The sequence below is a fragment of the Pseudophryne corroboree genome, chromosome 4, assembly GCF_028390025.1.
Source record: "Pseudophryne corroboree isolate aPseCor3 chromosome 4, aPseCor3.hap2, whole genome shotgun sequence".
NCBI lineage: Eukaryota > Metazoa > Chordata > Amphibia > Anura > Myobatrachidae > Pseudophryne > Pseudophryne corroboree.
The window spans coordinates 202,581,378-202,606,055 of NC_086447.1; the positions used below are offsets into that span (position 1 = coordinate 202,581,378).

Consider the following 24,678-nt stretch of genomic DNA (forward strand, 5'->3'; position numbering starts at 1 on the left):
TTTCAACCATAGAGCCTTGGAGAGTCTCAACCTGCGTGTGCACAAGCAATTAGTGTGATTGGATCGCATTAACTGCAAACGCCTCTGCCTGATTGACAGGCAGAGGCGTTCGCAGGGCAGACGGGGGTGGCGCCTGAGCATTTACGGAGTACCGCCGGGAAAATGGGGGCGTATCGGCGCCGTTTTAGGGGCAGCTGTGTGTCATGACACACAGCTGCTCCGATCAAGAAAATGGTGGCGGGACTCCTACCGTTGCAGCCAAGCTGCGCCGGCAGGAGGCATCCACAATTTCTGCAACCACGCTGTGGGAGGGCAGTGGGTTGCATGCTGGACAGCCTTGCCCTGCAATGGGCGGCCCCCAGCATGCGATTGCAAGGATTGCAGATTCTGCTAAAATGCAGAATCTGCAATTATTACTGAATTAGGCCCTTAATGCATAATACAACTAATCTGTCCTTTTATTCTTGTTGCCTCATTCAATTCTTCCTTCCTCCTTTACGATTGGGCTCAGATAGGTGTATTTTATATGATTGTACAAAATAAGGGGAATATTATACAGTTGTGCCTACATAGATGCATTTTATATCTTGTTTAGCCCAAATAGGCTCTCCCAATGATGTGTGAGTGGGTGTTTGGGTACATGCCTGAGACTTGAGACTCTTCTTTATTGAAACCCGTCAGCTTATTTTATGGTGCCTGAGCAAAAAGTTGTGTTAGCGTTTGTTTTGCTTGCGCATTATTCTCTCTGTCTCCAACCTAACCTTGTAAATGATTGCCACTTTAAAACGTCCAAAATCTTATGACATCCCGCACCTTCGGCAAACCTTGGACCCTGTCACATATGCCCCCATATCCCCAGAAGCATATAAATACATTAAAGAGCGTACAAAGAAGGGCATCTAAAATGGTGCATGGCCTACATCACACAACTTACCCAGAAAGACTACAAGATCTTAACATGTATAGTTTGAAGCAGAGAAGGGAAAATGGGGAACATGATAGAAACTTTAACTTTAAAATATCAAAAGAAGAGACGTATTAGAACATAAAGACATACACTGAAACTGGAGGAAGGGAAATTCAGGAGAAATTTAAGGAAAAATTACTTCACAGAAAGGGTAGTGGATAAGTGGAATAGCCTCCTATCAGAGGTGGTGGAGGCTAAGACAGTAGAGCAATTTAAACATGCTTGGGTCTAGTGATGAGCGGATTCGGTTTTACTCGGTTTTACTCGGTTCTCAAAACCGAATCTTATTGGCTATCCAAAACACGTGACATCAGTGAGCCAATAAGATTCGGTTTTGAAAACCGAGTAAAACCGAGTAAAACCGAATCCGCTCATCACTAGGATAGACATATGAATATCCTTACAAATAATTAAGTATCAAAAAGGGTTACCTTAAGGATAAAAATAAGCGTCAGACTAGATGTGCCAAGTGGTTCTTATCTGCTATCACATTCTGTGTTTCTATGTAAATATATTATGTTATACTTACACTGATTTCTTGTCTTAGAGTCGGACGGGAAGATGTAGAGAGGAGACAGGACATTCTCCTGAGTGGTCATTTCATCCGTGAAGAGCACTGTATGTTCCGGAGCCACACCATGCCCTGCGGCTCAGGTAATATGTTTCCCCATCTGGTACTGCACCTCAAATTACGTATGTTAGATGTTGAAGAATGTTTTCCGGATACATCGGTGACCACTTCTGCTTGCCAGATATTTTGTTATGTGCAGACCATATATAGGAGTAAAAAATTACTTTTTTCTTATACTTCCCGAATATATTATTTCTCTAACATCCATAAGGGATACTGGTGTTCACTTAATACGATGGGGTATAGAAGAGGTCCAAAGGAGCCAATGCACTTTAAATTTCTTCAACAGGGTGTGCTGGCTTCTCCCCTCTATGCCCTCTCCTACAGCTAGTTTAGAAAAATGTGCCCTCAGGAGAGGATGCTCACTCTGGAGCTCCCAGAGGATTTTTTCTTCAGTTTATTTTAACTTTATTATTTTCGGTAGACTGTTTGGGCAACAGTATACCTGCACCATGGGAGTTTGGGGGGGACGGTCACCGGCCTTGCGAGGTTTCAGAGCCGCTTCCCCACTGCAGGACCACCGTCCTGAGAGGTTGTTGTACAGCGGGGCACTGCGCCTTGGCAGTTTCAATCGCAGCATGCCGCACACCTCTAAAAACAGCCTGAAGGTGGAGGAGTGCTGAGTACAAACCGGGGGCCCCGCTAGGGTGGTCCCCTGGTTCTCTGTGTGGCGTGATCGCGGGGGCGTCTTATGGGACCTGCCTGGGGGGGGACCCGCTATAGCCCCCCTGCGCACACTGGCAGCGGAGTGTGAAACTTGCAGGCTGCTGTTTTAGTTTACACTGTAAGGAGACTTTTGTCAGTTTAGATATCAGATATCCGACGCCATTACAGGGGCAGAGCTTTCTCAGAGCCGGACCAGCGGCATTTTGGCGACTTCCTCTGCTCAGCGCTGCAGCAGCAAGGACACACAGCTCCTCCAGCACTCCAGATACACAGGGAAACTGGTACAGGTATGTAAAACAGGGAGAGAGCCATTATTGTACACTGAAATCTGTCCTGGAAAGGACAACAATCCGGTTTTTACTGTGATATATATAGATATAGATATACTGTATATAGCTAATATATATATTAGCCTGCAGTCTTACTGAGTCTGACAGGCTCGGTGTGCTGTCCTTCTCTGCCTAGGTCTCCTCCTCACATACAATAAAGGGCAGGCTTGCTGTTATACCGTGTGTGTGTGTGTGTGTGTGTGTGTGTGTGTGTGTGTGTGTGTGTGTTTGTATGTGAGTGTTCTACTGTAAACATGGTCAAACACCAATTATGCAGTGTCTATCACACCAGATTCTCCCCATCAACCACTGGTTCTATATCTTGTGAGCAATGCAGCCAAACCTTCCAAACTAGTGAGGAGGTGGGGGAAGGGGCGGAGGGGGGGGGGGGGGGGGGGGTAGAGTCGGGAGCAATCCTGGCTGGGTGCCATAAAAACTATGATGACAGACATGGCTTCTCAGCTCTCTGTCACAAAACAGACAACACAACAAATGCAACAAACTCTTGCAGACCTATCTGCTAAAGTAGCTGATAAACAGCCCCCCCCCCCCCCCCCCCCCCTCCCCGTATCAGGGCCACTTAAACGTGGGCTAGCTGATTTACTCTCAGAATCTGCAGAGGAAGTTCAGGAAGAGGGGGAGGAATTAGAGCCTAATGCAGAGGATTCTACTCCTGCACAAGGTATAGAGCCTCTCATTCTTGCTATCCGGGATGTACTAAAAATCCCTCTGGAAGATGTGGATGCACCGCAATCGTTCTTCCTAGCACAGAAAAAGCTCAATGTCACTTTACCTCATTCACCGGAATTAGATGACGTATTTAAGCTAGCCTGGAAAAATCCCGATAAAAAATATCAGGTTACTAAAAAGTTTCTGCACACTTTCCCATTTCCACCTGAATGTAGGAAATACTGGGAAGAGCCCCCTGCCGTGGACGTTTCAGTTTCCTGCTTTTCAAAAAAGGCGGTGATGCCAGCTCCTGGCTTCTTTCAGTTAAAGGACCCTGGGAATAGGAAGATAGAAACTACACTGAAATCTATTTACACAGCGGCTATTTACACAGAGACCTGTGATAGCGGGTTGCTGGATGACACATGCCATCCATACCTGGGCTACTCAGATTCAAGCAGGCCTTGTGGGGGATATGCCCCTGGTCACAACAGTGGCCCTCATTAAATACATTCAAGACACTGCATGCGTCCTGTGTGATACCCTCAAGGAAATAGGCACTATCAATGCTAGGACTACTACCATGGCAGTGTCAGCACGCAGGGCATTGTGGCTGCGTCAGTGGATTGTGGATACAGATTCCAAGCGCAATGTGGAGGCTATTCCCTTCTCAGATGAGTGGTTATTTGCGGTTAAGCTAGATGCGTGGATTTCTAAAGTCACTGCAGGAAAATCCACATTTCTCCCCTCTGGGGCCCTGCCGGCTCGGCGTTCCTAACCGGGGCCGTCTACCCAGTCCTTTTGGACTAACAGGTTCAGATCTAGAGCCAAAGGTGTCTCCAATGCGGCACGAGGCACAAGAGGTAAGACAAGAAAACCAGCCGCCGCCGGTTCTCAGGAGACAAGCACCAGTTCATCTTCCACAAAAGCCTCAGCATGACGGTGCCCACCCACCCTGCGGGGATCTCGAGATGGGTGCTCAACTGCGTCACTTCAGCCGCATCTGGGAACGCTCCTGCCAGGATACCTGGGTAAAGGATCTCATCTCTCAGGGCTACAAGCTGGAGCTCGACAGCGCTCCTCCCCAACGATTTTTTAAATCAGGCTTACTAGTTTTGGAGGATACACGAGCTTCGCTGCAACAGGCCATTCAAAGCTGGCCCGGTCCCAAGTCATTGTTCCAGTGCCACTACAACAACAGGGAAAGGGTTATTACTCCAACCTGTTTGTAGTACCGAAACCGGGCAGTTCGGTAAGGCCCATTCTGAATCTAAAATCTCTGAACCCCTACCTAAAGGTGTTCAAGTTCAAGATGGAATCCCTGAGAGCAGTGATTGCGGGTCTGGAAAAACAAGAGTTCATGGTCTCGCTGGATATAAAGGACGCTTATCTTCATATCCCAATTTGGCCGCCTCATCAGGCTTACCTGAGGATTGCTCTGCTGGACGATCACTTTCGGCCTGTCCACAGCCCCGAGGGTTTTCACGAAGGTGATGTCGGAGATGATGTTCCAGCTCTGAGTCCAGGGGGTCAATGTTGTCCCTTACCTAGACGATCTCTTGATAATGGCGAGATCCAGGGAACTTCTCCTGCTGAATATAGACCGCACGGTTCAACTGCTGTCACAACATGGGTGGATCCTCAAGAAGTTCCACCTGGAACCTACTCAGCGTCTCCTGTTTCTGGGTATGCTTCTGGATACTGTGGATCAGAAAGTGTTCCTCCCAGAGGCCAAAGCAAGGACACTCCAGGCGATGGTCCGACTGGTCCTACGGCCTGCTCGAATATCAATCCATCTTTGCATAAGATTGTTGGGGAAGTTAGTAGCCTCATACGAGGACATCCAGTACGGAAGGAAGTGGTCCGGCTCACATCTTCAGATGCACCGGATAATATGTCTGTCTCCTCAGGCCAGGATTTCCCTCCTGTCATGGCTACAGTCCTCAAACCTGCTGGAAGGTCGAAGTTTCGAGATTCAGGATTGGATCCTCCTCACGACAGATGCGAGTCTGAGAGGATGGGGAGCTGTCACCCAAGGGACTCAGTTCCAGGGCAGGTGGTCTGCCCACGAAGCCCTACTTCCGATCAACATTCTGGAACTTCGGGCAATCCACAATGCTCTGCTTCAGGCCTCTTCTCTACTCAGGGATCGGGCGATCCAGGTCCAGTCGGACAACGCCACGACTGTGGCCTACATAAATCAACAAGGGGGGACAAAAAGCAGAGCCTGCATGCGTGTTTCAACACATCATCGACTTGTGGGGCTGCCCACAGATAGACATGATGGCTTCTCGACTCAACAAGAAGCTTCGCTGGTATTGTTCCAGGACCAGGGACCCTCAGGCGAGGGCAATAGACGCGCTGACGTCTCCTTGGCCTTACCGGCTGGTCTACCTGTTTCCTCCGATTCCATTGCTCCCAAGGGTGCTCAAGCTAATCAGGAATCAGGGTGTCCAGGCAATTCTGTTTGCCCCGGATTGGCCTTGGAGGGCATGGTACGTGGATCTTCTGGACATGTCCGTCGCAGAACCTTGGCCTCTGCCAATGAGAAAAGATCTTCTACACCAAGGACCGTTCGTCTACCCAGACTTACGGTGGCTTCTTTTGATGGCTCGGAAGTTGAGCGGAACATCCTAGCTCACAAAGGCCTTTCCAAAAAGGTTATTGCTACCATGGTTCAGGCCAGGAAGCATGTGATGTCAAAACACTATTATCATATCTGGAAGAGATACATTTCCTGGTGCGAGGAACGCACATTTCCACCTGCTGAATTCCACCTGGGACGGTTCTAACGGTTCTTGCAGGCTGTTGTGGATAAGGGCTTACGTCTGGGTTCCATTAAGGTCCAGATCTCAGCCCTCTCAATTTTCTTTCAGAAGAAATTGACAGTGTTGCCAGAAGTCCAGACTTTCTTGCAAGGAGTACCTTAGGATTTGAATGTGGTGTTGGAATTTCTACAGTCTTCCTGGTTTGAACGGATTATATAGATGTGTACAAGTGTGCTGTCAGCAGCTGCTGGTAGAGGGATGGTCAAATTCCCTTAAACGAATATAGCAAAAACAATATAGGAACCAGCGCTGGCTGTAAAAATTTTAACAATCTGGACGTTTTTTTGTAAAATAAATATTAGACAATTTATTTATCAATACACATTCAAAAGAGTATATATAAAAGGGTATACATTTGGACTAATAACTTTTAGTAAAATAGACAATTCCATCAAATGGATAGGATAAATAATGCCATCAGATTGGAATAATTGATTCTCAGCCGATCCTCTATATTGGCTCCTACAGGTAAATCCTCATTAGGCTAGGAGATTTTAGTGCAAAAGTTTGGAACTGATTCCAGAAAAAGGTTTCTAATCAAAATGTAAGCATCACATGCATTTATAAAGGAGAAGTGGGTCAGTTGCGCCTACCTGTACAAATTGTTTTATTTAGGCTAGGACCTCCTCCAAAGGCTCACAGTCAGCATATAAGCAATAGATATTACCAGAAATCGATTATGGTCGTCCCTTGATTTGCTGTCAGCCTTAGGAATTGTTCATTTGTGGCCAGAAGGGAATCCAGATGAAAAGTGCTTAGCTGCTGATCCAGATGGTGGAGCACAGTGTCCAATTGATGCCAGAGATGGATGACAGGAGTCGGGATAGCTTATTGTGGTATCGGCTCACAGATTCAGGCTCTACGCATTTCGCTGGTTACAGAACATCCAGCTTCATCAGGAGCACATGATCCTTTGGAGGAGGTCCTAGCCTAATGAGGATTTAATATTTATTTTACAACAAACCGTCCAGATTGTTTAAATTTTTACAGCCAGCGCTGGTTCCTATATTGTTCCTGGTTTGAACCTCTGATGATGGTAGAAGACAAGTACTTCACGTGGAAAACGGTGATGTTGCTGGCCCTGGCTTCTGCTAGACGTGTCTCAGAATTGGGGGCCCTATCGTGTAAAAGCCCCTACTTGGTTTTTCATGAGGACAGAGCTGAGCTCAGAACTAGACAGCAGTTCCTGACGAAGGTTGTCTCTGCATTCCATTTGAATCAGCCGATTGTGGTTCCGTCAAGTTCTAGCGCATCTGCTCCTCCAAAGTCATTGGATGCTGTGCAAGCCTTGAAGACCTACATCAAGAGGAAGGCTCAGATCAGAAAGACTGATTCTCTTTTTGTGTGCACAGAAAAAGGGTTGCCCTGCTTCTAAGCAGTCCATTGCTCGTTGGATTAGGGTGACTATCCAACAGGCCTACGTGTCGGCAGCCTTACCTGTTCCACAGTCTCTGAAGGCCCACTCTACAAGAACAGTGGGGTCTTCCTGGGTGGCTGCCCGAGTGCCTGTGGAGTCTCGGCCGTGCAACTATGCCGAGCTGCTACCTGGTCGGTGAAGAACACCTTTGTGAAGTTCTACAAATTTGATACCCTGGCCCATGATGATACCCTGTTTGGGCAGGCGGTGCTGGAAATGTCTACGCACATTCCCGCCCGTTCTGGAAGCTTTGGGATGTCCCCATCGTATTAAGTGAACCCCAGTATCCCTTATGGATGTTAGAGAAAACGGGATTTTAATACCTACCGGTAAATCCCTTTCTCGTAGTCAATAAGGGATACTGGGCGCCCGCCTCAGTGCGTTGACTTGTCTGCAGGTTCTTGTTAAGGTTTCCTGTTCAGCTTTGCTGCTTGTTACCAGCCGTTGCTGGTCGTTCTCTGTTATGGTGTGCTGGTGTATGAATCTCACCATTCATTGTTGTAATGTTCCTTCTGTCAAGTATGTCCTTTCTCCTTCGAGCACAGTTTTACCTATAACTGCCTGTGGGAGGGGGCATAGAGGGGAGGAGCCAGCACACCCAGTTGAAGAAATTTAAAGTGCACCGGCTCCTTTGGACCCCTCTATACCCCATCGTATTAAGTGAACCCCAGAATTCCATATGGACTATGAGAAAGGGATTTACCGGTAGGTATTAAAATCCCGTTATTTCACTTACAGAAAGCTGAATTTTAGTAAGAAAATATTGTTGTTAATGTTGTCCAATGTTCTGCTGTCTCACAGTGGTAGTGACCCTGGAGCCGTATGATGGGGCTGACACTTATGTCAATGGGAAGAAGGTGCAGGAGTCGTGCATACTGAGATCTGGTGAGAATGCGTCTTCTCTCCTCATTAAGCTAGAATCAGATGAGGCTGTGTCATTACTGTAGAAACAGCCGGTATTCAATCACGGGATTGGAAGCTCCAATCCCGGGTATTGAGGGATCAGCGTTGAGCGTCCTCAGGACGCTCAGACTCTGCCCGGCTTCCTCCTCCCGGCTCCCCAGCGCAGCGTGACATGCAGTGAGAGGTCACACTGCGCTGTCACCTGCCGCTGACTGCCGCCGGGAGAGAGAAGAGGATGTTTCTCACCCGCCCTCCCACGATATATGTTGAGTTATGTATGCAGGGCGAGGGGGCGGCCACATAGAGAAAAGCCAATCCCGGTATTGACCATTTTTCAATCCCGATACCCGGGATTGAAAAATAGGTCCAGGATTGGCCTCCCTACAGTGAACTAATAAGATGAATATTCACCCCACAAAATGGAATTGATATTATTTTAGACAGTTTGAAGCTTTATTTTGAAATACTAATTTATCTACTGTAAATGAACAGTATTAGTGTGTGGGTTATAAATGAAAGTCCTGATTTTTAATATGCATTTTCCATCTTAATTTAGGAGATTAAAATGACTTCATGATTGCATGCAGGGAAGGCTGAATCTTTGGTGCCCTGTGATGTATCTATGAGTTTCTTCTTAGTGCAGCGTGAAACATAGTCGTGTTATTCTAATCCAATTTAGGTAATCGTATCATTATGGGGAAGAGTCACGTATTTCGCTTTAACCACCCTGAGCAAGCTCGCCAAGAGCGGGAGCGCACTCCTTGTGCTGAGACCCCTGTGGAGCCGGTGGACTGGGCATTCGCTCAGCGGGAGCTGCTGGAGAAGCAGGGCATCGACATGAAACAGGAGATGGAACAGAGGTGAGACTGTGGGGGTGATTCAGACCTGATTGCACGCTAGGTTTTTTCACTGCACTGCGATCAGGTCAGAACTGCACACATATGCACCGCAATGCGCAGGCGCGTCGCACGGGTACAAAGTGGATCGTTGCTGTGCGAAGGATTGTACGAAGAATCCACTCGCACAGCCGATCGCAAGGAGATTGACAGGAAGAAGGCGTTTGTGGGTGTCAACTGACCGTTTTCTGAGAGTGTTTGGAAAAACACAGGCGTGTCCAAGTGTTTGCAGGGCGGGTGTCTGACGTCAATTCTGCGCCCGGACAGGCTGAAGTGATCTCAGCAGCTGAGTAAGTTCTGGGCAACTCAGGAACTGCACAAAACTTTTTTGTACTGCTCAGCTGCACATGCGATCGCACACTTGCAAAGCAAAAATACACTCCCCTATGGGCGGCAACTATCTGCTCGCAGCAGTGCAAGAAACCCCTAGCGAGCGAACAGTTCTGAATTAGGCCCTGTGTGCAGAAGGGTGTAATAAACTGAATGCTAATAATAATAAGAACAGAGCTTTATTTCAGAGATGTCTGTGGACACCTGTGTTTTGGTTTAGTATTGGCTCTAAAACTATCTTCATGTTTTGCTTTTGGCAACACTACCCTTATGCCTTTTTGTTTTGGTGTTTTGTGTTGGATGATTGGATCTAAAGATATTTGCATGTTCTTTTATATACTTATATTTCATGGTTGTCTCCAGGATAGTTCTTCACTGTATTACTCTTCCCCAATCAGGCTACAGGAACTGGAAGAACAATATAGAAAAGAACGAGAAGAAGCTAATTACCTTCTGGAGCAGCAGAGACTGGTGAGGGGCTGATGGCTTGGCAGGGCCTCTGTATGTAAGAATGTGAATTGTTTTTTTAATGTGTCCTTAGTGATCAGTATTGGGAAGTGTAGTTGAATATATGCTTCTTGCTGTATGGCTAAGGGAGATTCATCTGTCCACATGTTCACCTCTGGAGCTGCTGAGCTGCTAATCTGTGTTCTTGATTATGACCCTTCCAGAAAGGCATAGTTCAACTCTTTATGCTTAGGCTATGCTGAACTTTCATAGTGGCCTGATCCATGGGGGTCATTCCGAGTTGTTCGCTCGTTGCCGAGTTTCGCTATATTGCGATTAGTCGCTTACTGCGCATGCGCAAGGTTCGCAGAGCGCATGCGCTTAGTTATTTTACACAAAAGTTAGGTATTTTACTCACGGCATAACGAGGATTTTTCATCGTTCTGGTGATCGGAGTGTGATTGACAGGAAGTGGGTGTTTCTGGGCGGAAACTGGCCGTTTTCTGGGAGTGTGCGAAAAAACGCTGGCGTTTTTGGAAAAAACGCAGGAGTGTCTGAAGAAAATGGGGAGTGTCTGGGCGAACGCTGGGTGTGTTTGTGACGTTAAACCAGGAACGAAACTGACTGAACTGATAGCAGTGGCAGAGTAAGTCTCGAGCTACTCAGAAACTACAAAGAAATTTCTATTCGCAATTATGCGAATCTTTCGTTCGCAATTCTGCAAAGCTAAGATTCACTCCCAGTAGGCGGCAGCCTAGCGTGTGCAATGCTGCTAAAAGCAGCTAGCGAGCGAACAACTCGGAATGAGGGCCCATGTTTGGAAATAAAGCAAAAAAGTAAGCAACTGGGCAAAACCATGCTGCACTGCAGGTGGAGCAGATGTAACCAGTGGCGTAACTACTGCCCCCGCAGTCCTCGCGGTGGCTTGGGGGCGAGGGGCTGCGGGGGCGCCACTGACTTAGAACAGATTGACATGCGGACGAGCGTCCGCATGTCAATCTGCGGTCTCCTCTCCCTCCCTGCTGTGTTGGAGGGACATGGAACGCACATCGCGCGTCTCTCCTGTGTCCCTCCCTGGCTCTCCCCCGGCCGGTCTAAGGAAGTGCCGTTCGTGAGCTCTGATTGGCTCACGAACCGGCACTTCCTTTATTAGACCAGCGGGGGAGAGCCATGAGGGACACAGGAGAGACGCGCGATGCGCTCCGTGTCCCTCCAACACATGGGGGGGGGGGGGGCGGGGGAGCAGGCACTTGGGGCATATACCTGGCACTGTGGGGGGCAGATCTGGCACTGGGGGCATATACCTGGCACTGTGGGGGCAGATCTGGCACTGGGGGCATATACCTGGCACTGTGGGGGCAGATCTGGCACGGGGGGCATATACCTGGCACTGTGGGGGCAGATCTGGCACTGGGGGCATATACCTGGCACTGTGGGGGCAGATCTGGCACTGGGGGCATATACCTGGCACTGTGGGGGGAAGATCTGGCACTGGGGGCATATACCTGGCACTGTGGGGGGGGGAGATCTGGCACTGGGGGCATATACCTGGCACTGTGGGGGGCAGATCTGGCACTGGGGGCATATAACTGGCACTGTGGGGGCAGATCTGGCACTGGGGGCATATACCTGGCACTGTGGGGGCAGATCTGGCACTGGGGGCATATACCTGGCACTGTGGGGGCAGATCTGGCACGGGGGGCATATACCTGGCACTGTGGGGGCAGATCTGGCACTGGGGGCATATACCTGGCACTGTGGGGGCAGATCTGGCACTGGGGGCATATACCTGGCACTGTGGGGGGAAGATCTGGCACTGGGGGCATATACCTGGCACTGTGGGGGGGGGAGATCTGGCACTGGGGGCATATACCTGGCACTGTGGGGGGCAGATCTGGCACTGGGGGCATATAACTGGCACTGTGGGGGCAGATCTGGCACTGGGGGCATATACCTGGCGCTGTGGGGGCAGATCTGGCACTGGGGGCATATACCTGGCACTGTGGGGGGGGGGGATGGGAGATCTGGCACTGGGGGCATATACCTGGCACTGTGGGGGGAAGATCTGGCACTGGGGGCATATACCTGGCACTGTGGGGGGGGGGAGATCTGGCACTGGGGGCATATACCTGGCACTGTGGGGGCAGATCTGGCACTGGGGGCATATACCTGGCACTGTGGGGGGAAGATCTGGCACTGGGGGCATATACCTGGCACTGTGGGGGCAGATCTGGCACTGGGGGCATATACCTGGCACTGTGGGGGCAGATCTGGCACTGGGGGCATATACCTGGCACTGTGGGGGGGGGAAAGATCTGGCACTGGGGGCATATACCTGGCACTGTGGGGGCAGATCTGGCACTGGGGGCATATACCTGGCACTGTGGGGGGAAGATCTGGCACTGGGGGCATATACCTGGCACTGTGGGGGGGGGGGGGGGGAGATCTGGCACTGGGGGCATATACCTGGCACTGTGGGGGGAAGATCTGGCACTGGGGGCATATACCTGGCACTGTGGGGGGGGGGGAGATCTGGCACTGGGGGCATATACCTGGCACTGGGGGCATATACCTGGCACTGTGGGGGGAAGATCTGGCACTGGGGGCATATACCTGGCACTGTGGGGGCAGATCTGGCACTGGGGGCATATACCTGGCACTGTGGGGGCAGATCTGGCACTGGGGGCATATACCTGGCACTGTGGGGGGGGGAAAGATCTGGCACTGGGGGCATATACCTGGCACTGTGGGGGCAGATCTGGCACTGGGGGCATATACCTGGCACTGTGGGGGGAAGATCTGGCACTGGGGGCATATACCTGGCACTGTGGGGGGGAGGGGAAAGATCTGGCACTGGGGGCATATACCTGGCACTGTGGGGGCAGATCTGGCACTGGGGGCATATACCTGGCACTGTGGGGGGAAGATCTGGCACTGGGGGCATATACCTGGCACTGTGGGGGCAGATCTGGCACGGGGGGCATATACCTGGCACTGTGGGGGCAGATCTGGCACTGGGGGCATATACCTGGCACTGTGGGGGGGAGATCTGGCACTGGAGGCATATACCTGGCACTGTGGGGGAATATCTGGCACTGGGGGCATATACCTGGCACTGTGGGGGAATATTTGGCACTGGGGGGAGCAGGCACTGAGGGGGCATATGTGGCACTGTGGGGGAATATTTGGCACTGGGGGGAGCAGGCACTGAGGGGGCATATGTGGCACTGGGGGGGGTATATGTGGCACTGGGGGCATGTACCTGGCACTCTGGGGGAATATCTGGCACTAGGGGCATATACCTGGCACTGTGGGGGAATATCTGGCACTGGGGGCATATGTGGCACTGGGAGCATGGCCCTAGCAACAAGCACTACCCCCTAGCAACGAGCATGACACCCAGTGCATGAAACCCCTGGCAACGAGCATGACACCCTGAGCATGAAAACCCCTGGCACCGTGCATGGAACCAAGAGCATGAAACCCCTGGCAACGAGCAGGTAATTTAAAAGTAATTAGAAGCCTTACTGTAGAACTTAATGTGTAATGGGCATTATGGTGTGTGGCATAATGTATCACGGACATTGCGGTGTGTGTCATAATGTATCAGGCATTACGGTGTGTTGTATACTATATCACGGGCATTGTGGTATGTGGTTTAATGTCTCAGGATCATTGTGGTGTGTGTCATACTGTGTCACAGACATTGTATGTGCTATAATGTATCAGGGGCATTGCAGTGTGTAGCATAATGTATAACGGGCATTGCGATTCCTGTCATAATGTGTCACAGGCATTACGGTGTGTGGCATAATGTGTCTGGGGCATTACAGTGTGTGCATATTGTGTCATGTGCATTATTGTGTGTGGAATAATGTCTAAGGGCCATTGCAGTATGTGGAATAATGTATACTGGGCATTACTATAAGGAGGAAAAATGACAAATAATGTAAGGGGCATGAATCAGGATTATTTTTCTTTCCTGTGGTGGCCAACGTCTGGGCGTGCAGGTTGCAAAACTGGGGTATAAGGTAGTCTTTTCCTGCAATGCCACGCCCTCCACGCAAAGCCACGCCCATTTCGACAAAGCCACACACCCTTTTTGCCGGCGCGCGCATTTTTCTACCTTTGCTAGTGCCAATTACGGGGGGTATGGGGGGGGAGGGGGGGGGGGCGAAGGATTTTTTGGCTTGGGGGAGAAAAATTTCTAGTTACGCCACTGGATGTAACATGTCCAGAGAGAGTTAGATTTGGGTGGTGTGTTTATACTGAAATCTGAATTGCAGTGTAACAATAAAGTTGTCTAACATTTGTGGACTACATGCAAAAGCATCCAGTATTTACCCTGAATGCAAAAAATATAAATGTATTTACTTCCCTTGCAAGGCAAGATGGTTTGTTCCAGACACTAAGTTACTGTACATGCTCTTTTTGCTTCACTTACACACATGAATCAGGCCCTTTTTGCATATTTATTTATCCTAAGATACTCAACCGGTAATACAGTATTGCAGCAGTCATAGTATAGTAAACACGCTTACAGAACCCGGCAGCCACGTTGTAGTAATGATACAGTCTCACAGTCACATGTAGCTGTGTCCTTTCAGAGAAAGCTGAGACTGTAGCATTATGATAATGTAGTGCAAAGAGCACATCTTCTGATGCCTATCTCATTACACTGTTCTGTCCTGGCCATCCACCAGCACTAGAATCATGTAGACTGTAATAATATTGTTATGTTACAACTTTTCTTTTTTTAATTGACAGGATTATGAAAGTCGGTTGGAAGCTCTACAAAGACAGATGGATTCCAGATATTATACTGAGGTCAATGAGGAAGAGGAGGAACCTGAGGATGATGGTAAGAATATAGGACTTAAAGGGGCCATGGGGGTCATTCCGAGTTGTTCGCTCGCAAGCTGCTTTTAGCAGCTTTGCACACGCTAAGCCGCCGCCTACTGGGAGTGAATCTTAGCTTCTTAAAATTGCGAACGAAAGATTCGCAATATTGCGATAAGACATCTCTGTGCAGTTTCTGAGTAACTCGAGACTTACTCTGCCAGTGCGATCAGTTCAGTGCTTGTCGTTCCTGGTTTGACGTCACAAACACACCCAGCGTTCGCCCAGGCACTCCCCCGTTTCTCCAGCCACTCCCGCGTTTTTCCCAGAAACGGTAGCGTTTTTTCACACACACCCCTAAAACGGCCTGTTTCCACCCAGAAACACCCACTTCCTGTCAATCACATTACGATCACCAGAACGAAGAAAAAACCGTGAGTAAAATTCCTAACTGCATAGCAAATTTACTTGGCGCAGTCGCAGTGCGGACATTGCGCATGCGCACTAAGCGGAAAATCGCTGCGATGCGAAGAAATTTACAGAGCGAACAACTCGGAATGACCCCCCATGTGTCAAAGTGTAATGTATACTTGTGTAAGAGAAGCATGTACCCTAATGCAGCATCTGGAAAGGCAGCTTTATCTGATCAGTTGTAATGGCATTTTTATATAACATACCTTCAAAGACCAAATTATGGTTGTAACACATGAATAATTTTGTTAATTGCATTTCTTGACACCAGGTGTTTTACTACCAATATTGCCTTATCACATAGAACCACAACATCAGTGGTGGAGATAACTAGTGCAGTTCCCATTCTGCACTATATGCATCCTGTAAATGGATAAAGATGTTGTCCCAAAGTAGATTTCTTGACTAATAAGTTCTGTGAATATTTTAGTGGCATTGTCATAAGTAGCAGCGTATAAGCCAAGGTGTTCAAGAGCACATTTCAAGCACTAAGGGCATTCTAGACACAATATGAAATATATGTATAATATTTTTTTTTAATCAATTATCATTTATAAAGCACACATACCCTACAGTGCTCTATAGAGAATACTTCAGTCAGTAAAATATTCCCTACCACATATACATACTAGGGTTCATTTTAATTACACTTATACCAGCGGTGCAAGTGGGCGGGTACGGGTGGGTACGGCGTACCCTTAAGAATTTAGCCGTGGGTACGCCGTATCCACCGACGACGGGCCACCGCTCCCTCCCTCTGTCCCTCCCTCTGCTGCTGCTGCTCACCGCCGCTGCTGCTTGAGGGGAGGAGAGCGCAGCGTGCACCTCTCCTGACCCTCAGTGTCTCCCTTCAATTCAGCGCCGGCCTGTGAGCCAATCAGAGCTCGCGGACCGGCAGCCAAGGCTCCTGATTGGCTGCTGGACCACGAGCTTTGATTGGCTCACGGATCGGCGCTGAATTGAAAGTAGACACCCGCACCGCCGCCGGAGACTGAGGGGCAGGAGATGCGCAGGCTGCGCTCTTCTCCTCTCACACACGCAGGACAGCAGCATCGGTGAGCAGCAGTGGAAGGGGGGGGGCATGTGTACCTGGTGCTGGGGGCATATCTGGCACTGGGGGCATATCTGGCACCAGGAGGACGTGTGTATCGGGCACTGGGGGCATATCTGGCACTGGGGGGACATGTGTATCCGGCACTGGGGGCATATCTGGCACTGAGGGCAATATTTGGCACTGGGGGCATATCTGGCACTGGGGGGACATGTGTATCTGGCACTTGGGGCATATCTGGCACTGCGGGGACATGTGTATCTGGCACTGGGGGCATATCTGGCACTGGGAGCATATCTGGCACTGTGGGGGCATTTCTGTATCTGGCACTAGGGGCATATCTGGCACTGGGGGGACATGTGTATCTGGCACTGGGGGCATTTCTGTATCTTGCACTGGGGGCATATCTGGCACTGTGTGGGCATTTCTGTATCTGGCACTGGGGGGCAATGTATATCTGACACAGTGGGGGCATTTGTGTATCTGGAACTGTGAGGCAATGTATATCTGGCACTCTGGGGGCATTTGTGTATCTGGCACTGTGAGGCAATGTATATCTGGCACTCTGGGGGCATTTGTGTATCTGGCACTGTGGGGCAATGTGTATTTGGCACTGGGGGGCAATGTATATCTGGCACTCTGGGGGCATTTGTGTATCTGGCACTGTGGGGCAATGTGTATCTAGCACTGTGAGGCAATGTATATCTGGCACTCGGGGGCATTTGTGTACCTGGCACAGTGAGGTAATGTGTATCTGGCACTGTGGGGCAATGTATGTCTGGCACTGTGGGGCAAAGTATATCTGGCACTGTGGGGCAACGTGTATCTGGCACTATTGGGGTCATATGTGTATCTGCCCCTCCCCCCATATGTGTATCATGCCCCCATTTCATTGGCTACTCCCCATATGGCATTTGGCCACACCCATTTTTTGGCGCGCGCACACAGTACCTATAAGACATTTTTTCTACTTGCACCACTGCTTATACCATGTGTGCTATGCGTGGCATAGAAACTCACCAGTAATACCCTGTGTTATTTCAGTCCAATGGACAGATCAGGAGTATGATCTTGCACTCTGGGCTTTTCGGAAATGGAAATGGTACCAATTCACTTCACTGCGTGACCAGCTCTGGGGCAATGCCATCTTCCTGAAAGAGGCCAATGCTATCAGCGTGGAGCTGAAAAAGAAGGTAATCCTGATAAGAACTTTCAGCTACAGCATAAAGGACTTAAAGTGGCTTTATCTTTTTTTGTCATATAATTGTCTTACTAAATACTTTATATCCCGTGTTTCTCAGCCATGCATTTATGTGATCAGGTAGATATGCAGATTGATATTGCCCTCTGGTACAGGTTGAGTATCCCTTATCCAAAATTCAAATTCCCACAATTCTGGGTCCCCTACTGAGATAATAACATATATATTATATATTATGTGTATATATGGATCCAAATGTGTATATATAGATATATTATATAGATACAGTATATAATACTAGGTGCTTCATCGCGCCCTACGGGCGTTCTTCACACCGTCACAAGGGGCTGCGCCCCCTTAACCCTTGCATGCCTATCTGGGGTTCACTATTTGTATTATATGGAGTATTTTACCCCTAGCTAAGGGGCCAAAATCCCGTAAAAAAAAAATTAATCAATTCCCGTAATTTGCATAAAGGGGCGTGGCCACGTGTCCCACGATTAGACCACGCCCCCAAACCCACAGCAGGCAAAGCAATGAGATAGGGCCCCCCTGTCTCAAGTGCCCTGGGCTCCCCGGACTCATAATCTGCCCTTGGGGGCATGCCAGCAGCTCACAGAGCGCTAATCATGCCCCCTCACTGGCAAAAACAGGGCGTGGCTCGCGATTGCGGTCCTCCCGTGAAGCCATGCCCCCTCTTTTGTTGGCCACGCCCCCTTGTCCACCACGCGTGTGTCCCTCCTTACGCCTGAAGAAAGCTGGGAGGTATGCACCCCTCCCTGTGCCATGCCCATACCATCTGCTTCTGCTCCTAGATTTGCCCAGATCTGTGACTCATTTGACTAACTCCGCCCAGTGTTGTGACTCCGCCCAGCGTTAGCAAATGAGGCACAAAGTCACAGATCTGGGCTATTATATAGGAGATAATATCTATATATAAGTGTCATTATGTCAGTAGGGGACCCAAAAATGTGATTTTGAATTTTGGATAAGGGATACTCAACCTGTATTACAGTTTTACTGTACTTCCTGCATTATATACAATAATATACAGAGAGCAGCTTGATATTACGCATTATCCAATATTGTTTACATTATCCAAGTGCAAATAATCTTAACAGCTCTAATAATACAAATACATGATTTGTAAGCACAGAATGAACCCGAAAAGTATGAAGCTCTGTACATAATCTATCTTGTAGTTCTTAGAAATGTTACTATCTATATGTAATTTATGTATGTATAGTAATATGCCAGAACTTTTCCAAATAAAACAAACTTTACAAGCACAGAAGTAGATTACCTTATTAGATATTTTTGGCATCCTACAAAACTAGTTATTTTATGATAGAGAGTAGAACTTTACAAATCTGTAAATTGTGAAGAGGGCAGTAAAATTAGACAAGTTACATTACCACTTATTTTATTATGTCCCGGGTTGTGTTGTCCCTGACTGCGTATCATTGCATCACTTTCTAAATGTGTAACCGAAGGGAAACTAAGTGATACTGAGAGGACTGTGAGTGGTATAGTTACTAAAGTGCAGGTTTTAGTAATGGAGATGTTCCCATAGCAACCAATCAGATTCTACTTATCAATTATCTGGCACCTTCTAGAAGATAATAGCTAGAATCTGATTGGTTGCTATGGGCAACAACTCAACTTCTATAAACCCGCACTTTAGTAAATACTGGTGAGTATCCTTATCCAAAATTCAAAATCCCAAATTTTTGGGTCCCCTACTGAGCTAATGACATATGTATTATATACATTATCTATAAATATATATATTTATAAATAATATATATAATATATATAATATTTATGTTATTATCTCAGTACGAGACCCACAAATTAGAAATTTTGGATAAGGGATACTCAACATGTATACTTCTAGGAGACAAGACTACTTGTCTGTTTATATCTGTTTATAGGCACCAATGCATACAGTAGATTGGAGGTTATATTGGAAGGAAATATATTTACAGCACTGCTTAAACACCCCATGTCTAACTAGCCACTGCCCCAGATACCACCCAGAAATTCCCTTTGAAATTGCGTGTTTCTGTGTGAAATTCCTATCTGCCATTGTGTGGTTATCGTCAGTACGCATGCGCAGTGTGGTTCACATACATGGGTAATCATCGGGAGGCATGCGCAGTGAGGTTCACACACATGGGTAATCATCGGGAGGCATGCGCAGTAGGGTTCACACACATGGATAATCATCGGGAGGCATGCGCAGTGAGGTTCACACACATGGATAATCATCGGGAGGCATGCGCAGTGAGGTTCACACACATGGATAATCATCGGGAGGCATGCGCAGTGAGGTTCACACACATGGGTAATCATCGGGAGGCATGCGCAGTATGGTTCACACACATGGATAATCATCGTGAGGCATGCGTAGTGTGGTTGACACACATGGGTAATCATCGGGAGGCATGCGCAGTGTGGTTCACACACATGGATAATCATCGGGAGGCATGCGTAGTGTGGTTCACACACATGGGTAATCATCGGGAGGCATGCGCAGTATGGTTCACACACATGGGTAATCATCGGGAGGCATGCGCAGTGTGGTTCACACACATGGGTAATCATCGGGAGGCATGCGCAGTATGGTTCACACACATGGGTAATCATCGGGAGGCATGCGCAGTGTGGTTCACACACATGGGTAATCATCGGGAGGCATGCGCAGTGTGGTTCACACACATGGATAATCATCGGGAGGCATGCGTAGTGTAGTTCACACACATGGGTAATCATCGGGAGGCATGCGCAGTATGGTTCACACACATGGGTAATCATCGGGAGGCATGCGCAGTATGGTTCACACACATGGGTAATCATCGGGAGGCATGCGCAGTGTGGTTCACACACATGGGTAATCATTGGGGCGCATCATGGTTCACACACATTACACTATTAAATGTATTTTAGAGAGCCACATAAAGTGTCTACACACTGGGACTGGATTACTAGTGAGCTGCACATGTATGATTGCCTGGTGTGACCATTGTCGCTGTGTCTGCAGGTGCAGTTCCAGTTTGTGTTGCTGACAGACACCCTGTACTCACCACTGCCTCCTGACTTATTGCCCCCGGATGCTCACTCCGAACGTGAGAGACGTCCCTTCCCAAGGACCATTGTGGCTGTGGAGGTCCAGGACCAGAAGAACGGTGCAACTCACTACTGGACCCTGGAAAAACTCAGGTATTTGTAGCCTCCATTTTGTTGCATAATGAGCCTCAAGGTGGAAAATTGCTTTAAATTGTACCTGCAACCTCCGCATAGTGGACTCTCACTGTGTGGGCTGTACTAATGTTTAGGTAATATTCTGTCATTCTATTTATTAGGAGCTATGAGACCCATATTCAAATCCCAAGGGGTGAGAGGTTGCGATTCTCAGCTGTGCTCATCCCGAGAGTTCCAGTACAGCAACATTGCCGATTTGACTGCGCACCTCTATGGAGTGAGATGGAAAATCTGCAATGTTGGTGGCTGTGAGGATACAATTCCATCTATAACATGTCTTTATTTATTTATTTATTTCCGGTTATTGCCCCAATTGAGTTTACAACCTAATTCCCTACCACATGTACACGCACACACATTCACACTAGGATTAATTTTTGTTGAGATCCAATTAACCTACCTGTACAGTAGTGATGAGCGCCTGAAATTTTTCGGGTTTTGTGTTTTGGTTTTGGGTTCGGTTCCGCGGCCGTGTTTTGGGTTCGACCGCGTTTTGGCAAAACCTCACCGAATTTTTTTTGTCGGATTCGGGTGTGTTTTGGATTCGGGTGTTTTTTTCAAAAAACCCTAAAAAACAGCTTAAATCATAGAATTTGGGGGTCATTTTGATCCCAAAGTATTATTAACCTCAAAAACCATAATTTCCACTCATTTTCAGTCTATTCTGAATACCTCACACCTCACAATATTATTTTTAGTCCTAAAATTTGCACCGAGGTCGCTGTGTGAGTAAGATAAGCGACCCTAGTGGCCGACACAAACACCGGGCCCATCTAGGAGTGGCACTGCAGTGTCACGCAGGATGTCCCTTCCAAAAAACCCTCCCCAAACAGCACATGACGCAAAGAAAAAAAGAGGCGCAATGAGGTAGCTGTGTGAGTAAGATTAGCGACCCTAGTGGCCGACACAAACACCGGGCCCATCTAGGAGTGGCACTGCAGTGTCACGCAGGATGTCCCTTCCAAAAAACCCTCCCCAAACAGCACATGACGCAAAGAAAAAAAGAGGCGCAATGAGGTAGCTGACTGTGTGAGTAAGATAAGCGACCCTAGTGGCCGACACAAACACCGGGCCCATCTAGGAGTGGCACTGCAGTGTCACGCAGGATGTCCCTTCCAAAAAACCCTCCCCAAACAGCACATGACGCAAAGAAAAAAAGAGGCGCAATGAGGTAGCTGTGTGAGTAAGATTAGCGACCCTAGTGGCCGACACAAACACCGGGCCCATCTAGGAGTGGCACTGCAGTGTCACGCAGGATGTCCCTTCCAAAAAACCCTCCCCAAACAGCACATGACGCAAATAAAAAAAGAGGCGCAATGAGGTAGCTGACTGTGTGAGTAAGATAAGCGACCCTAGTGGCCGACACAAACACCGGGCCCATCTAGGAGTGGCACTGCAGTGTCACGCAGGATGGCCCTTCCAAAAAACCCTCCCCAAACAGCACATGACGCAAAGAAAAAAAGAGGCGCAATGAGGTAGCTGACTGTGTGAGTAAGATAAGCGACCCTAGTGGCCGACACAAACACCGGGCCCATCTAGGAGTGGCACTGCAGTGTCACGCAGGATGGCCCTTCCAAAAAACCCTCCCCAAACAGCACATGACGCAAAGAAAAAAAGAGGCGCAATGAGGTAGCTGACTGTGTGAGTAAGATAAGCGACCCTAGTGGCCGACACAAACACCGGGCCCATCTAGGAGTGGCACTGCAGTGTCACGCAGGATGTCCCTTCCAAAAAACCCTCCCCAAACAGCACATGACGCAAAGAAAAAAAGAGGCGCAATGAGGTAGCTGTGTGAGTAAGATTAGCGACCCTAGTGGCCGACACAAACACCGGGCCCATCTAGGAGTGGCACTGCAGTGTCACGCAGGATGTCCCTTCCAAAAAACCCTCCCCAAACAGCACATGACGCAAAGAAAAAAAGAGGCGCAATGAGGTAGCTGACTGTGTGAGTAAGATAAGCGACCCTAGTGGCCGACACAAACACCGGGCCCATCTAGGAGTGGCACTGCAGTGTCACGTAGGATGGCCCTTCCAAAAAACCCTCCCCAAACAGCACATGACGCAAAGAAAAAAAGAGGCGCAATGAGGTAGCTGACTGTGTGAGTAAGATAAGCGACCCTAGTGGCCGACACAAACACCGGGCCCATCTAGGAGTGGCACTGCAGTGTCACGTAGGATGGCCCTTCCAAAAAACCCTCCCCAAACAGCACATGACGCAAAGAAAAATAAAAGAAAAAAGAGGTGCAAGATGGAATTGTCCTTGGGCCCTCCCACCCACCCTTATGTTGTATAAACAAAACAGGACATGCACACTTTAACCAACCCATCATTTCAGTGACAGGGTCTGCCACACGACTGTGACTGATATGACGGGTTGGTTTGGACCCCCCCCAAAAAAGAAGCAATTAATCTCTCCTTGCACAAACTGGCTCTACAGAGGCAAGATGTCCACCTCATCATCATCCTCCGATATATCACCGTGTACATCCCCCTCCTCACAGATTATCAATTCGTCCCCACTGGAATCCACCATCTCAGCTCCCTGTGTACTTTGTGGAGGCAATTGCTGCTGGTCAATGTCTCCGCGGAGGAATTGATTATAATTCATTTTAATGAACATCATCTTCTCCACATTTTCTGGATGTAACCTCGTACGCCGATTGCTGACAAGGTGAGCGGCGGCACTAAACACTCTTTCGGAGTACACACTTGTGGGAGGGCAACTTAGGTAGAATAAAGCCAGTTTGTGCAAGGGCCTCCAAATTGCCTCTTTTTCCTGCCAGTATAAGTACGGACTGTGTGACGTGCCTACTTGGATGCGGTCACTCATATAATCCTCCACCATTCTTTCAATGGGGAGAGAATCATATGCAGTGACAGTAGACGACATGTCCGTAATCGTTGTCAGGTCCTTCAGTCCGGACCAGATGTCAGCATCAGCAGTCGCTCCAGACTGCCCTGCATCACCGCCAGCGGGTGGGCTCGGAATTCTGAGCCTTTTCCTCGCACCCCCAGTTGCGGGAGAATGTGAAGGAGGAGATGTTGACAGGTCGCGTTCCGCTTGACTTGACAATTTTCTCACCAGCAGGTCTTTCAACCCCAGCAGACTTGTGTCTGCCGGAAAGAGAGATCCAAGGTAGGCTTTAAATCTAGGATCGAGCATGGTGGCCAAAATGTAGTGCTCTGATTTCAACAGATTGACCACCCGTGAATCCTTGTTAAGCGAATTAAGGGCTCCATCCACAAGTCCCACATGCCTAGCGGAATCGCTCCGTGTTAGCTCCTCCTTCAATGTCTCCAGCTTCTTCTGCAAAAGCCTGATGAGGGGAATGACCTGACTCAGGCTGGCAGTGTCTGAACTGACTTCACGTGTGGCAAGTTCAAAGGGCATCAGAACCTTGCACAACGTTGAAATCATTCTCCACTGCGCTTGAGACAGGTGCATTCCACCTCCTATATCGTGCTCAATTGTATAGGCTTGAATGGCCTTTTGCTGCTCCTCCAACCTCTGAAGCATATAGAGGGTTGAATTCCACCTCGTTACCACTTCTTGCTTCAGATGATGGCAGGGCAGGTTCAGTAGTTTTTGGTGGTGCTCCAGTCTTCTGTACGTGGTGCCTGTACGCCGAAAGTGTCCCGCAATTCTTCTGGCCACCGACAGCATCTCTTGCACGCCCCTGTCGTTTTTTAAATAATTCTGCACCACCAAATTCAAGGTATGTGCAAAACATGGGACGTGCTGGAATTTGCCCATATTTAATGCACACAC

The 24,678-nt window shown here is 48.5% G+C and overlaps 1 protein-coding gene across 13 annotated transcripts in view; it reads left to right on the forward strand.

The window, feature by feature from the left end:
* The window catches only part of KIF1A (kinesin family member 1A), a 297,735-nt gene that overhangs the window by 146,946 nt on the left and 126,111 nt on the right, over positions 1–24,678 (forward strand). For all 13 annotated transcript variants that reach the window (XM_063915795.1, XM_063915782.1, XM_063915783.1 and 10 more), the window contains exons 18-24: positions 1,515–1,621; positions 8,309–8,392; positions 9,090–9,270; positions 10,035–10,107; positions 14,851–14,944; positions 17,489–17,637; positions 20,689–20,867. In XM_063915795.1, coding sequence (XP_063771865.1) covers positions 1,515–1,621; positions 8,309–8,392; positions 9,090–9,270; positions 10,035–10,107; positions 14,851–14,944; positions 17,489–17,637; positions 20,689–20,867 — 867 coding nt within the window. The remainder of the gene's footprint in view (positions 1–1,514; positions 1,622–8,308; positions 8,393–9,089; positions 9,271–10,034; positions 10,108–14,850; positions 14,945–17,488; positions 17,638–20,688; positions 20,868–24,678) is intronic.